The sequence below is a fragment of the Mustelus asterias genome, chromosome 19 (genome assembly GCF_964213995.1).
Source record: "Mustelus asterias chromosome 19, sMusAst1.hap1.1, whole genome shotgun sequence".
In the NCBI taxonomy this organism is placed as follows: domain Eukaryota; kingdom Metazoa; phylum Chordata; class Chondrichthyes; order Carcharhiniformes; family Triakidae; genus Mustelus; species Mustelus asterias.
The window spans coordinates 62,244,247-62,259,071 of record NC_135819.1 but is presented as its reverse complement, the minus strand read 5'-3'; the positions used below and the strand labels follow the sequence as shown (position 1 = coordinate 62,259,071).

The following is a 14,825-nucleotide window of genomic DNA, read 5'->3' as shown; positions in this document are numbered from 1 at the left end:
GGGAGATCTTATGGGAAGTTTCAAGACTCTAAGCAATGCAGATAAACGGTACCTTAATAAATTACTTGCCACAACCACAAATGGCGCAGCCCGGTACACGAACACAAATCCAGAGGACGATTTAGATTTAACAACTTTACAGTTCTGGTCGCCGCATTACCAGAAGGACATAGATGCTTTGGAGAGAAGGTTTATCAGGATGTTGCCTGGTCTCGAGGGTGTTAGCTATGACGAGAGGTTGGATAAACTCAGGTTGTTTTCACTGGAAAAATGGAGGCTGAGGGATGACCTGATAGAGGTCTACAAAATTAAGAGAGGCACAGATAGGGTGAATAGTCAGAGGCTTTTTCCCCAGGGTGGAAAGGTCAACTAGAAGAGGGCACAGACTCAAGGTGAGAGGGGAAAGTTTAGGCGAGACGTGAGGGGAAAGTTTTTCACACAGAGGGTGGTGGGTGCCTGGAACGCACTGCTAGTTGAGGTTGGTGGAAGCAGGCAGGTAAGCAACATTCAAAGCGTATCTTGATAGACACAACAGGAGATGAACAGTGGGATAGTAAGCGCGTATGGGCAATAAGTAATGGGTCTAAATAAGAATTAGGAATTGGCGCAGGCTTGGTGGGCCGAAGGGCCTGTTCCTATGCTGTATTGTTCTTTGCTGTTTCTTTCTTTTGTACAGAAGGATGAGAATGTATAGGAGAGTGGCGGGTGACAGTTTTATACATACAAGAGACAACAGGATGGCATTCTGGTGAAAGAAAATTTAAAGGGATGTAAGAGATAAAGATAAGCATGAAATTTAGGAAATTTTGATGCTGGTCAGCTAGAGTATAATAATCTGTCCCAGTTTATACATTCCTTTAATAGAACAGACGATTTTTTGTTGTCTTGTTGAAGGCCTGGGAGGAGATCAAGCCTTTTAACTATGAAGAGAAAAGGTTGTAAAGAGAGGGCTTGAAGGAAACGAATGGGGTGGCACGGTAGCACAGTGGTTAGCACTGCTGCCTCACAGCCTGGGTTCGATTCCTGGCTTGGGTCACTGTCTGTGCGGAGTCTGCACGTTCTCCCTGTGGCTGCATGGGTTTCCTCCGGGTGCTCCAATTTCATCCCAGTCTGAAAGACGTGCTGGTTAGGTACATTGATCGTGCTAAATTCTCCCTCAGTGTACCTGAACAGGCGCCAGAGTGTGGCGACTAGGGGATTTTCACGGTAACTTCATTGCAGTGTTAATGTAAGCCTACCTGTGACACTAATAAATAAACTTTTAACACTTGCAGGCTGGGGGAGGGGCAGGTGGACAATGAAATGGGATTATACAGATGGGAAACTAGGTGAAGCACTGAGACAGTTTACAACAGCCAGGATACACACACGAGATAGTATTCAGACCTAATCATAGAAGCAGAGAACAAGGAGAGGCTAAACAAACAAACTTGCTGTCTACAAGATGAGGAACATGGAAACTTAAGACCACAGAGCAGGTCATTCGTAAATTACCCCACTGACTCCCCATAGTCCAGTACCTGCCATTGTTTCAAATAGTACCAGAGTTATACGCCCAGCACCCAATTAGACACTGAACTCTCATTTACATTCTCATTTAGTACATTTAAAAATAAAACCAAAAGAACAAACCATGTCAGGAAGGACGAGGAACAGGTTTTGAAAATCATGCGGAAACTTTGCCCTCCCCCCAGCATCGCAAAACCTTCACCTTTAAGATTGACTGAGAAGAATGGGAGCAGAGTTAAGAGAGGTAACTGAAAGAATCAAGAAGGCTTTTAAAAAAAGGTATTGAGGGATGTAAGCAGACCAATGGATTTAAGATGTCCCAGAGGTTGGGTTGAAGATGGCTTAAACATTTGCCTTGAACAGGAGAGTGAGCGAGCAGCAACAACTTGTCTTTACAGTGTACTCTCAACTTAATAAAGCATCACAAGGTGCCTTTCAGAAGGCTTACAATAGAATTTGACACTGAGCATGGACATGGATGTCTATGGTGTCCATGAGATCTGTCAAATTTCGCCTCAGCTCCCACCTATCCTTGACCTATTTTGCTCCCCTTTCTTAAACAGTATAAAATCCATCATATTTCTCCCACTCTTTAGTTCTGAAGAAGAGTGATATAGACTCAAAATGTTAACTCTGTTTCCCTCTCCACAGTTGCTGCCAGACCTGCTGAGTTTTTCCAGCGTCCACAGGATTTTGTTTTTGTTTTAATGAGAATCTTAAAATCAGGAAGGTGCATGCACAAGAGGCCAGAGCTGTGCAATAGCGGAACAGGGGTTGAGACAGCAAGTTGGAGGAAGCTGCAGATATGAGGAGGAAGGATTTATAAACAAGAATAAGGATGCTGAGGTTGGTGCACTAGGGAATAGGTGCCAGTGAAAGTGGACAAGTAGGGCGGTGTAGGTTCAGTAAGAAGCAGGAAAATGCCAGAGAGGCCAAAAGGGATCCGGAGAAGTCTAATGCAAATCAAAATGTTACAAATGCTGAAGATCTGAAATAAAAATTAAATGCTGGAAGTACTCAGCAAGTCCAACAGCATCTAAGATGAGGGAAACAGATACATTTATGACTTTTTGTCAGAACAGTTGCCGTAGAGGTCTAATCTGGGGAAATGAACAGGCCAGATATACTAAACACAAAAAAACAAAGATTTGCAATGATATATCACTTTTCCCAATCACTGGACATCACAAAGTACTTTATAGCCAACAAGGTACTTGTGAAGTGCAGTCACTGCTGTAATACAAGAAATGCAGCAGCTAATTTATGCACAGCAAACTCTCACAAACAGCAATATAATTACCAGATAATTATTTTTTTGTGATGTTGACTGAGGGATTTTTTTTTAAGACCAGTATTCACTGCCCATTTCCAATTGCCCTTGAGAAAGTAGGGGCGAGTTGCCTTCTTGAACAGCTGAAGTCCATATTAGTCAGGACACTGGGGATAACTTCCCTGCTCTGCTTCTAAGTACTCTAGTGTCACGGGGTCTCAATATAAAGCCTCATCCAAAAGACAGCACATCCAACAGTGCAGTACTACCTCAATACTGCACTGGAATCTCAGTCTTGATTTCTGTGCTCAAACCCTGGAGTGGGGCTTGAATCATAACCTTGTGACTCAGAGGCAAAAGAGCTACCAACTGAGCCACGGCTGACACTGCAGTAATAAAAGGTAGAGTTTATCACTGGTCTCACAGTGCCACTGGATTATTGTACTGTAGAAACCACTTGTTCACTTAGCGGTTAAAATCAGCTGAAAACAAGCATTAATAACCACTGAAATCCAACGGCGTAAGCAGAACTGACATCGAACTGGGATATTAGAAAAAGCAGACACAGTTTACAAGCTGCTTAAAACTTAATCTCAGTCCTAAAATAGCAGCTCAGCTTCAGGTTTGAAGCAGTAATATAGATTTGGTATTATTTCACATCTCCGTTACCTTACCTAATGCACTAAGGGAATGGTGAGTGAGTCGAGACTTTGCAGTGACAGGTACAAAAACAGGAGTAACCAAATAAAGCATCAATACCCAAACTGCTGTAAGCTAACAAGAGATTGACAAATTTCTAAATATTAATGACCCAAAAGGACATGGAAATAGTGTGGGGAAAAAGACACTGAAATGTCCAATCAGTCATGATCGTATTAAATGGCAGGGCAGGTTTAATGGGCTGAATGGCCTACTCCTGCTCCTATGCACTATGTTCCTAGCACAAAAACACATTAGAGTGTGATATTGATACACAGCAGAGCTTTGGAACTTTCAGCTCTGCTCTGTCCTGCATTAGCTGGGTTCAATTGGGATGCTATGTTTAGCCCCTGGGTTTCTATCCCTGACCATTTACATTGCTCATGTGTGGATACTGGACAAGGCTAGGTTCATGCTCAGCTGTGTTGTTTCAGTGATTGAACACTCTGCTGACATATTCACAGTCTAAACTCACACAAAGAGCGAGTGAGGTAGCAGAGGTGCTGTGGAGTTGGGCCCAGTTGAGCCTCCGGGTCCTCAGAAGAGGAGCTGGATGTATGTGGGCATGAACTCACTCTGGGAGCAGAGATTCCAATAGCGTCACAAACTAGCTTCCAGTCATCTGAAAATGTAAGATTAACTCCTCCAAGGGTCTTATTTTGTTACTCAGATTATACATTCACTTTCAATGACCAGTAAAGTTTATTGATTAGTGTCACAAGTAGGCTTACATTAACACTGCAATGAAGTTACTGTGAAAATCTCCTAGTCACACACTCCGGCGCCTGTTTGAAGAATTTAGCATGGCCAATGCACCTAAACAGCACATCTTTCAGACTGTGGGAGGACACCGGAGCACCCGGAGGAAACCCACGCAGACACGGGGAGAACGTGCAGACTCCGCACAGTGACCCAAGCTGGGAATCGAACCCGGGTCCATGGCACTGTGAAGCAGCAGTGCTAACCACTGCGTCACCGTGCCGTGCTGCAAGCTGATTGCTTGTGTTACTGTGACTCTGTGGGGCCTGGCACACCGATGGTCAATGTTGCACCGAAGGGGGCCAGCACAAAGCATAGCAAAATTAGAGGGAGGAAGGAACAGAGAAAGGAATGGAGGGATATGCAGAATGGGATTCAAGCAGTCTCTGCTGCCCAGTCCGCTCCGACTGAATCATCTGAATGCCATACACAAGTTTCAAATAGAACAATGAACAGCTCCTAAACCTCTGCCGTGCCAATCTTTATCTTGCTAGTGTGTGAGGACAACACATGTTAACGCTGCAGACTTCACCAGTCAGTGAACCCATTTTGTTTCTGCTCATCAAACCCTACTTGCAGAAAGAGTTCTCTAACCTGCAGTTCCTGAACTTTCTCTTCAAGCTCTTGGACTTTGACCGATGCCTCCCTTTCAGATGCCAGCTCAGCTTCCGATTGCTCCGTGGCTTCAACCTTCTTCAGTCCATCTGCAGGAGGAAAAAAAGGTCTCCCTGAATTTTATGTTGCTGAAGGTGCGCTAATTTGAAAAAAAGGTTGTGTGTGAATTCAGGACTGATGTCAAGAAATTATATTTCAAGCCACATAGCCAACATATGAAGCAGATTTTTGCATCGGGCAGAGGAAACAAAATCTCACAGAGCTAAGAAAAGTTTTATTCTATTATTAGGCTGTTAGGTGCATCAGCCAATTAGGAAAAGAACAGTATGTTGGTATTAGAGTTAAATCATATTACAATTATACAACAGCAGCCGTGGTCTCACTGAATTTCAGAGCAGTCTTGAAGGACTGAATGGTCTGTCCTGCTCCTATCTCTTATATTTTCATGTTCTAATAAATCAATGGCTGTTTGGTTAGACCTCAGCTGGAATACCGGATACCAGAAATGGGGAGCATGCAGAGATTTATAGCATGATACCAGGATGAGGAACTTCAATAATGCCGAGGAATTAGATAATAATCTCCATTATGCATGCATGACTAAGGAGAGATTTACCCTGCATCTAAACATGCTGTACCTGCTCTGGAATCAATGGGACAGTGCAGAGGGAGATTTACACTTACTCATAGAATCCCTACAGTGCAGAAGGAAGCCATTCAGTTCATCGAGCCTGCACCGACAATAATCCCACCCAGGCCCTATCTCTGTAACCCCATGTATTTACCCTGCTAATCCCCCTGACACTAAGGGGCAATTTAACATAGCCAATCAACCTAACCCACACATCTTTGGAGTGTGGGAGGAAACCGGAGCACCCAGAGGAAACCCACACAGACACGGGGAGAACATGCAAACTCCACACAGACACTGACCCGGGACTGGAATTGAACCTAGGTCCCTGGCGCTGTGAGGCAGCAGTGCTAAACACTGTCCCACTGTGCCGCGCTGTACCTGTCCTGGGAGTAATCAGTATAGAAACTGGGTGACCATTGTTCAGCCAACATTGTTAACCTTAACAAACGTGCAAGTTGTTAAAAAAAATATAGAAAGACTGGCATCACCTAAGCAGCACGTCCTGAATTACTTCCCCTCTTCTACTCTTTCCAGTCAGGGTGAATTCCTGCACTCAAGGCCTGACTCTTTACTTGCAAGTGTAAGTTATCAAAAAATTTCACGTCTAAAGTAATTAACGGATTAAAAAGGGAGTTTGTTTGATTCCAGCATTTTTTAATGTTAATTTATTCTGAACTACTTGCTTGAAGGAAAGTGATCTAATGTAGCGTTTCACCAAGATTGAATGAAGCAATTACATTTTTGTGGTCAATAATGAAGGCTTTATCTTTCAAACTGTGAAGTCCTTACTTTCAGCATTTGATCAATTTCAAATTGCTTTTGAAGTTACGTTTATAGACTGTATCTGTACGATTTTCAAACTTTTCTGGTCATTTGTATTTAATTGCAAAAACATAAATAACATGTTAAGTCAATGAAATCAGGTCTGTGACTAACCACCACAACAATGTAATGAGAGACATAAAATCTCCAGAACAAATGAGGGACAAAATAGAGTTAAAGCCATACCAGGGGATTACCAGAAAGATCATGAGAGCCTCTGTTGAACCACTGAGCAAGAAACAAAGTCAGAATAAATAGTGGAATGTAGCTATTGCTCTCTAAGAATTAGGCTTTCTCACCTTGCAACTCCTTTATTTCATCAGTCAGTGTTTTGCACATTCTCTCTCGGTCCCCCATCAGACTCTGCAACTGCTGGTTTTGTGTTGTCAGATCAGTACAGGATGATTGCGCACCTTGCAGTGCCTGCTGCATCTGTGTGACAGCAGAATTCTTCTCAGCTAACTCTGTTTCGTATTTCTCAGTCACCTCGCTCAGCCGTGCCTCAGCTGAGAGTCTCTCTGCTTCTAGTGCAGTGTGTAAAATGGCAATGTTGGCCTCCGCCTCTTGCAACTTCTCCCCGAGGACCTGAAGAATAAAAGCAGATAAAATATTGAATGGTTACTAAAATCTTCTGCAAGCACTATATGAACTGTGCAATGTAAACCCAAAGTCCATTTAGTTTACTATCATTATGGCAGGCATACAATACAATAGAAAGAGTTGTTAACTAATCACAGCAATCAATCCCTAACAATTAGTCTACAACAGACCCTGACATGAGGAAAATGCCAATGGCGGAGAGCTTTGGGAACTATTGGTCCAAAGTCATCTGCTCTTCCTGAGTTTGCTCCATTTATCTCACATTATGTCTCATATACTGTATTCAGTTTTTTTTTTAAACTATCTAATTAAGCTAACAGTTTCCCCATAGCCTCCGGGGGCCTGATTTACAGATTCACCTCTCGCTCACTGAAACTGATTGGAAAATGGGGAGAATGAAGGCATGAGACAGAGCATGCAAGGTGTCTTTTTTGGAGCTTAGAAGACCAAGGAGGAACGGTACAGGAAAAGTATTATTTCTGCACATTTGACCTCCCTTCAAGCGCTGTCCATATGCTTTGGTTTTATGATTTCTGGACAAGAGGAAACAATACATCATCAACTATTTGCATAAACTCCTGTCTTATGGGAGACAGTCACCCTCTGGTACCACATCCCAACGGCTGCTTCTTATGTGTGAGGCCTGACAGTGGGGATTGGGCATCACAGCTAAGGGCAATCCTGCTCTCACCCTGTGTCCCCACATACACGCTTTCTATCACACATCATTGGTTCATATACAGTGCTGCAACACTAAGGCTCATTGTAGACTTTTTCTTGGTTAGTGGGGCTGATTTGAATTTATCTGAGAAATACTTTGAACGTAAAAAGTTCTCGAGATTTCCCTTTACTTCATTTGGTTTGGCCAATACTCGTACTCAGTGAGCTTCATAAACGTTTGAACATTGGACTCCATGGGGCCCACTGCACTACATGAATAAACTTAGCAGGTTTAATTGTCCCTACCCATGCAGCTATCATTTTTTGTCCCTTGCTGTTACATGGGTATCATAATGCTTCTATCTGAGGCCAAAACGTTGTCTGATTTCAAAAAGAAATTAGATATAGATCTTGGGGCTAAAGGGATCAAGGGATATGGGAGGAAGGGGGGGGAAAATCAGGATATTGAATTCGTTGATCAGCCATGATCAAAATGAATGGTGGAGCAGGCTCGAATGGCCTACTCCTGCTTCTAGTTTCTATGATGCAATTATCTTTACTGTTCCTCCTTGTCTTCTAAGTTCCAAACAAGACACCTTGCATGCTCTGCCTCATGCCTTCATTCTCCTCATTTTCCAATCAGTTTCCTAAATTTATTTATTTCCATATGTCTTGAAAACTATGGAACTCCCTCCCTCTGTCTTCCCTTCTTATTACGATTTACAAGCTTTCAAAAGACAAGTTCTATGACATCTGCATGAAACAAAAATAAAAATCAGGACCAGTAACAGTGACCCTGCATCTGTTGGATTATTGGAAAGTCAGGAAACTTGCCATCCGTAACTGATCTGGCCTGTATATATGACTGACTTAGTTCCCTATTAATGTGATGAAGACTGAACTGCCCGCTTAAGTGTTCTAGCAAGCCATTAAATTGTCAAGACAACTAGAAAATGGGCAATACTGAATTTGCCAAAATAATGAGAATATTTTTTTAAATAGCACCCCCTTATTTCTCTGCTGCACTTTGCATCGTGGTTTTGTCTGACATAATTTCACCTCAGCTTTTTAATAAAAACAAGGAAAGCAGCAGCTCTCTACGTAAAGCCACAGGATTTGCATAAATGGGCCGTGAAACCTGTTTATTCCGATCACTGTCATTCAGTTCCTGCTGTAACATCTCCACCACACGGGTCCGTCCCAGCAATGCCTCCTCCTTCTCTTCCAGTTTTCTCTGTAATGATTTCACTGTCTGCAGATAAAACAAAATACACGTGAGAGGAAACAAGGAAAAAGCTTTGCGCTCAAAATCCAAAGCAAAGGCAGAGTGTGCTGGGAACACACACCTTAATCAGAACAGGTATCAAAATAGTGCAGAGAAATATTGTTGTGAACACTCAGCAGGTCAAGCATCCTCTATGCACAAGACAGACATGTGAGCATCTTGGCTGCAGTCCTCCTTTGTGAAGACTTGAGCATATTACCAAGCCTCAGGGTTTGAAGAGGAACAGAACACGAAATGGAAAAAGATGCACACAATACACAAATAGATTCACACACTTGCATCGCTGACACGTCCCAGAAGGCACACACATGCACCATGCAGACATACAAGACACCATACACACATGAACAATCTAAGACATTTAAACGAACACACACGCTTCCACACACCAGAACAAAGACACATGAAAATCGTATTGAAGAGAAAAGAATTTGCTTGAACCTTTCTTTATAACTCAGTCCATCCAAGCCTTGATCAACTTAATCAGTCTAAATGGACCCATATTCTTTGCAGTTGGATGATCCAAACTGCACAGACCTAGCCTCACCACTGATCTGTACAGTCTGTAGAACTCACTCTGATGTTCTCCAGTATTCCAAGAACTCAAGCTGCCTTATTCATAGTTACATCACACTGACAAGATGCTTTCAGAGTAAGATGAATGGCTACAAAATCATTTGCAGCTTCTGCCATCAGCCACCCTTCCATATTTGCAGATTCTGCTTTCTAAATGCAATGGCTTGCATTAAATTCATATCTCAGCCCATCTATATCATTGTCCAGGGTTCTCTGGTGACAATCAATCCATCACTTGTGGCTCAGTGGCTGCACGCTTGTCTCAGACCAGAAGGTTTTCTGTTCAAGTTGACTCCAGAGTCTTCAGCACATACTCTCAGGTGATGTTTCAGTCCAGTAAATGGTGTAGTCTTTCAGCCCAGATGTTAGACCGAGGCCCTGAGTGCCCTCTCTCTTGGGTATAAAAGATCCCAAGGCACTACTTTTAAGAAGAGCAGGGGAGTTATTCCCAGTGTCCTGGCCAATATTAATTCATCAACCAATATTAGTAAAATAAATTATCCGGTCATTGCTGTTTATAGGAGCTTGCCGTGTGAAATTAATCACCATGTTTCCTAGACTCCAACAGTATCTACACCATGTTTCCTAGACTCTAATAGTAACTACACATAAAAAGCCCTTCACTGGCTGTAGAGTGAGGTGGAACATCCTGAGGTTGTGAAAGTGCAAAGTAAATGCAAGCTTTTTCTTAACCATCCACACAAATTTGCATCACTAGTAAATGTAATCTAATTACAGACACCCCTTTTATAACATTGATAAATAGAAGAGGATTGAGAACATCGCTGACTATGCTTTCCTGCGCGGAACCACCTGGCTTCTGTCATCCAGCCAATTCTCAATCTATTCAGACCATTTTCCATCTGATCCATCAGACTTTCCCCTCCCTCCCAGAGACCCATGGTAGTTAGTTAATTACTAGTCCAGCAACACTTACTTGCTGCAGTTCTTTGTTTATCTCAGATCCAGATGCTAGCTGCGTAAGCTCCTCCTCATGTTTCTGTATGTGTTCTTGGAATCGTGTGTCCTTTTCAAGAATGACCTCTTGAACTGACCGGAGCTATAGTTACAAAACATGAATACACAATTTGGATTGTAGAAAGATTCAGATACAGGACCTTGCCCTCTGGAATCTGCCTGCTGGTCACCAGGGTTTTCTGTAAAATTGGTTTGGATGGCTCATGTTTGATTTTGTTTCCGCACAATATTGCCTTGAATTCTGCAATAATTCACACCAAATTGTCAGCATTGCTTTGAAGGCTCACGAGATGGCTGATAGCTGAAATCCAAAATACCACACTGGCGCAGCATAGAAAACTCTTCTGGGGCTATCGAGGGTCTGATACGACAGTGCAAAAGGGAACTTTATCAATCCATGCTGCACCTGTCCTGGGAATGTTTGGTGAGGCAGTGTGGGAGAACTTTACTCTGTATCTATCCATGCTCTACCTGCGCAGGGAGCATTTGATAGGGCAGTATAGCGGGAGCTTTACTCTGTATCAATCTATGCTGTACCTGCCCTGGGAGTGTTTGAAAGGGCAGTGTAATGGGAGCTTTACTCTGTATCTATCCATGCTGTACCTGCCATGGGAGTGTCTGATGGGTACAGTGTAGAGGGAGCTTCACTCTGTACCTGCCCTCTTTTCACAGCAAGCTACTTTCTTTACCTGTTGTGCATGTTCAGCCTCTTTCTGCTTCAGGAGTTCATTGGTAGTTTGAAGCTGGTCCTTCATGCTATTGACAGCTGCCTGAAGGGTCTGACAGCTCTCCTCCTGTTGCTGAAGTTGACACTTGAGCTTCTCAATCTCTTGTTGTTCAAGTGTGGAGCTCTCTTTCAAACTCACCTGTCAAATTTCAAAGAAAAACAAATACAACCCAATTTAATATAAAAGCAAATTACTGCAGATGCTGGAATCTGAAACAGAAACTGAAAATCTCAGCAGGTCTGAGAAGATGTGGAGAAAGAATAGAGCCAACGTTTTCAAGTCTGGATGATTCTTCGTCTTTAGTATGAATCAACAGAGGCTGCTGCTGCTGCTGTGGACATTTAATGCAATGTCGACGGACCTTTACTCTGAAAATTGTGCTCATGTGCCATGGGGCTGATTGACCAAACAGGTTTGAGGGAATTTAGCTCTGTATCTCACTCACATTGCAACTGCCCAAGGAGTGTTGGTTGGTTCAGTATTGAAGGAGCTTTTGCTCTGTACCTAACCTTTAAAGTGGTGAAACACCCCAAGGGTTTCACAGGAATGTTATCAAAAATCAGACATCAAGACACATAAAAGAGATAGGAGGGCAGATCATAGAATCCCTACAGTGCAGAAGGTGGCCATTTGGCCCATCGAGCCTACACCAGTAACAATCCCACCCAGGCCCTTAACCCGTAACCCCATATATTACCCTGCTAATCCCCCTGATACTAAGGGGCAATTTAGCACGGCCAATCAACCTAACCCACACATCTTTGGACTGTGGGAGGAACCCGGAGCACCCGGAGGAAACCCACACAGACACGGGGAGAATGTGCAAACTCCACACAGACAGTCACCCGAAGCCGGAATTGAACCCGGGTCCCTGGCACTGTGAGGCAGCAGTGTTAACTGTGCCACCGTGCAGCCCAAAAGCTTGGTCAAAGAGACAGGTTTAAAGAATTGTCTTAAAGGAGGAGACAGAGGAAGAAGAGAGAGAGAGAAGTTTAGGAAATGAATTCCTGAGTTTAGGGGTTTAGTCAGTTAAAGGCACAGTCACCAATGGCGCAGTGATGGAAATCAGAGGTATACATGAAGAAACACAAAGATTTCAGTGTTGTTAGAGGAGGTCACAGAGATGGGGAGCAGTGCTACCTTTTGAAAAGAAAACTAACAGGATATTGTTGATGTCAAAGTTATTCCACCTTGTACCTGATAATGGCTCACATAGTGAAGAGAGCTTTAACTAAGCCGCACATGGCAGCTTTTTTCAAAGCTTCCCAAGTACCTGTCAAGGGCCAGCGACTAAAGTGATGGTGGATCAGCAAATCCCAGCGGACAGTAAACAGCAGAATCTGAGAGACTTTAATCCTATCAAAACAGGTCAGCTACAAAGATTAAAGAAAAAAACTACTCATACAAACCTTTACTTGCTTGTTATTTTAGTCACCAGCTTCCACTAACTGTAAACCTATGGCAGGTCCAGTTGTAGTCTTCAGTGGTGAACATTATCATCGTGATTAACGATGTTAGCATTCAGATGACTGAGAACTAGGATTCTTTTCAACTGACTCCAGTTTAATCCCATTAGCAATTGGCTATTACACAGTGGAAGCTTATCTACTGTGTGCTGGTAGACTGCGCGTGTTATGCAATGGGGGCAGTACAACATAATGTAACAATTCTCACTCGACATTATTTGATCACTGACTTTTGATCCACCTTGCCTTCTCTCCCCTTGTTGTGCTCCACGGTATGCTACACTGTGCTTTGGCCCATTACCTGAGGTTTCTCAATATCATCACCCTTAAAAACAGCGATTAGCTGACAATCGTTTAAACTATCACAGCTGAGAAATCCCAAACTGATGACATTTACCGAGATTCATTACCAGGTGCACTTGTCTGATGCCCATGCGTGTGTTTTAAGCCACAATGGTGGAACACACACCAATATACTCTCATGCACATCCAAACACACAAGCATATCTGTCTCTTTACCTCAACAGTCTGCTCCTCTGTCTTTTCTGGCTGTGATGAGGGTTTTTGCAAACTCTGCTTCTGTAGCTCCTCGATCCGGGCATTTAATGAGGCAACCTTTGCTTTCGCCTGCAGTTTTAGTTTCGACAATTTGGCATCAGACAGCTCCTTCTCCTCCTGTGAAACAATCGTACAGAGAGAACGTCCCTCATTCTTACCAAAGTGACTCCCTTGCTGCTGTGGTCAACAAAACATCTGGTGATAGGCCATACATACTGAAATGGAATTGGCAAGGGCAGGATTGGGTTCAGTTCTAAATCACACATATTATGTACAGGATTAGTCTTATTATAAGGAGGATATAGAGGCACTGGAAAAAGTGCAAAAAAAGATTTACAAAGATGATAGCAAAACAGAGATTATACCTATTGGAAAGAGATTGAGCAAGCTATGGTTCTTTTCTCTAAAAAAAAGGAGACTAAGAGTTAACCTGATAGAGGTTTTTAAAATTATGCAAGGATTTGATAGGGTAAACGTGGAGAAGATGACTCCTCATGTGGGGAGATTAAAACAAGGAGGCATGAAATTGAGTTAGTCACTAATAAACCCAATAGGGAATTCAGATGAAACTTCATTAAACAGAAAGTGGTAAGAATAAGGGGAAAATCCATGTACAGAATTGAACCTCCCAAGCAGTCACTGAACGGGACGGAGTTAGAAGATGGAGACTCAGAGAGGGTCTGTGGACAGACAATAGATTTATCACTTTGAGAGACTCCACTTGTGACAAAACAATTTGAAAAACGCATCAAATGGTGAGATGTGTTGGCACGGTACTGGAGGATAGATCTAGGTTACTTTGGAGTTGTACAACACACTTATATGCCGTGTACCATTCTGGTCACCATGCCACTTGGATTATATACAAGCATTGGAGAGGATGCAGAGAGGGACAACAAAGCTGATCCCAGGTACGAGGGAGATGAGTTTTCAAAAGGGTTAGAGAAAGTCCAGCTCTATTTTCTATGGAGAGAATAGTTTGGGAGGGTCCCAATCAAGAGGTGTAAAATATTATAGAATCAGAGCAATGCACCTGTAATTTAAACCAGGATCTTAGCAGAGGTGAAAAATGGAAATGAATGGAAACTAAATTCAAGAAAGATATGTAAATTAAGTTATTTTGTCAAATAATGTGGAAAGTTTGGTATAATTGTCAGGAGGGTACAAGAAGTATGAGTCAGGAGGGATGGATGATATACCTCCAGAGCTAATTTCAGGTATACAGCACAACTCACCTTCATTGCAACCTCTTTATTCTGAAGCTGCAAATCTTTCTCACGTATGAGTTCCTTGAGCTGAACAACCAGCTGCTCAGTCTGTGCCAGACGCTCCAGCACATCTTCCGATGCCTCAGCACAGGTCTCCATCTCAGGCTGCTGACTCGTCTCCTACACAACACAACCAAAGCAACAGAGCAGTCCATCAATCATTCTCAAGGGTGTAAACCATCAGGGGAAAATGGGCTTGCTTTAGCAAACAGAATTGTCAAAAGAATTTCCATAACATATAACAGTTGTTGAGTTTTCATAGTATATTCAGCAGGTGTTAAAGACCAGCAGAAAGGAATCCACATTTCGCCCCAGAGCAGAGCATAAACTCATTACCTTCTGTCTACCAAAGCAATATTCTACACATGCTAGAAATCTGAAAGAAAAAGCAGAAAGTG

At 42.8% G+C, this 14,825-nt stretch overlaps 1 protein-coding gene across 3 annotated transcripts in view; it reads right to left on the bottom strand.

The window, feature by feature from the left end:
* The window catches only part of LOC144508012 (golgin subfamily B member 1-like), a 59,236-nt gene that overhangs the window by 38,576 nt on the left and 5,835 nt on the right, over positions 1-14,825 (bottom strand). For all 3 annotated transcript variants that reach the window (XR_013500194.1, XM_078235715.1, XM_078235716.1), the window contains exons 3-9: positions 14,395-14,547; positions 13,121-13,276; positions 11,097-11,273; positions 10,367-10,489; positions 8,707-8,820; positions 6,608-6,893; positions 4,832-4,941 (exon numbers count right to left, since the gene is read on the bottom strand). Coding sequence is in view for 2 of the 3 variants with exons in the window: in XM_078235715.1 (XP_078091841.1) it covers positions 4,832-4,941; positions 6,608-6,893; positions 8,707-8,820; positions 10,367-10,489; positions 11,097-11,273; positions 13,121-13,276; positions 14,395-14,547 (1,119 nt within the window). In the remaining variant the exon portion in view is untranslated. The remainder of the gene's footprint in view (positions 1-4,831; positions 4,942-6,607; positions 6,894-8,706; positions 8,821-10,366; positions 10,490-11,096; positions 11,274-13,120; positions 13,277-14,394; positions 14,548-14,825) is intronic.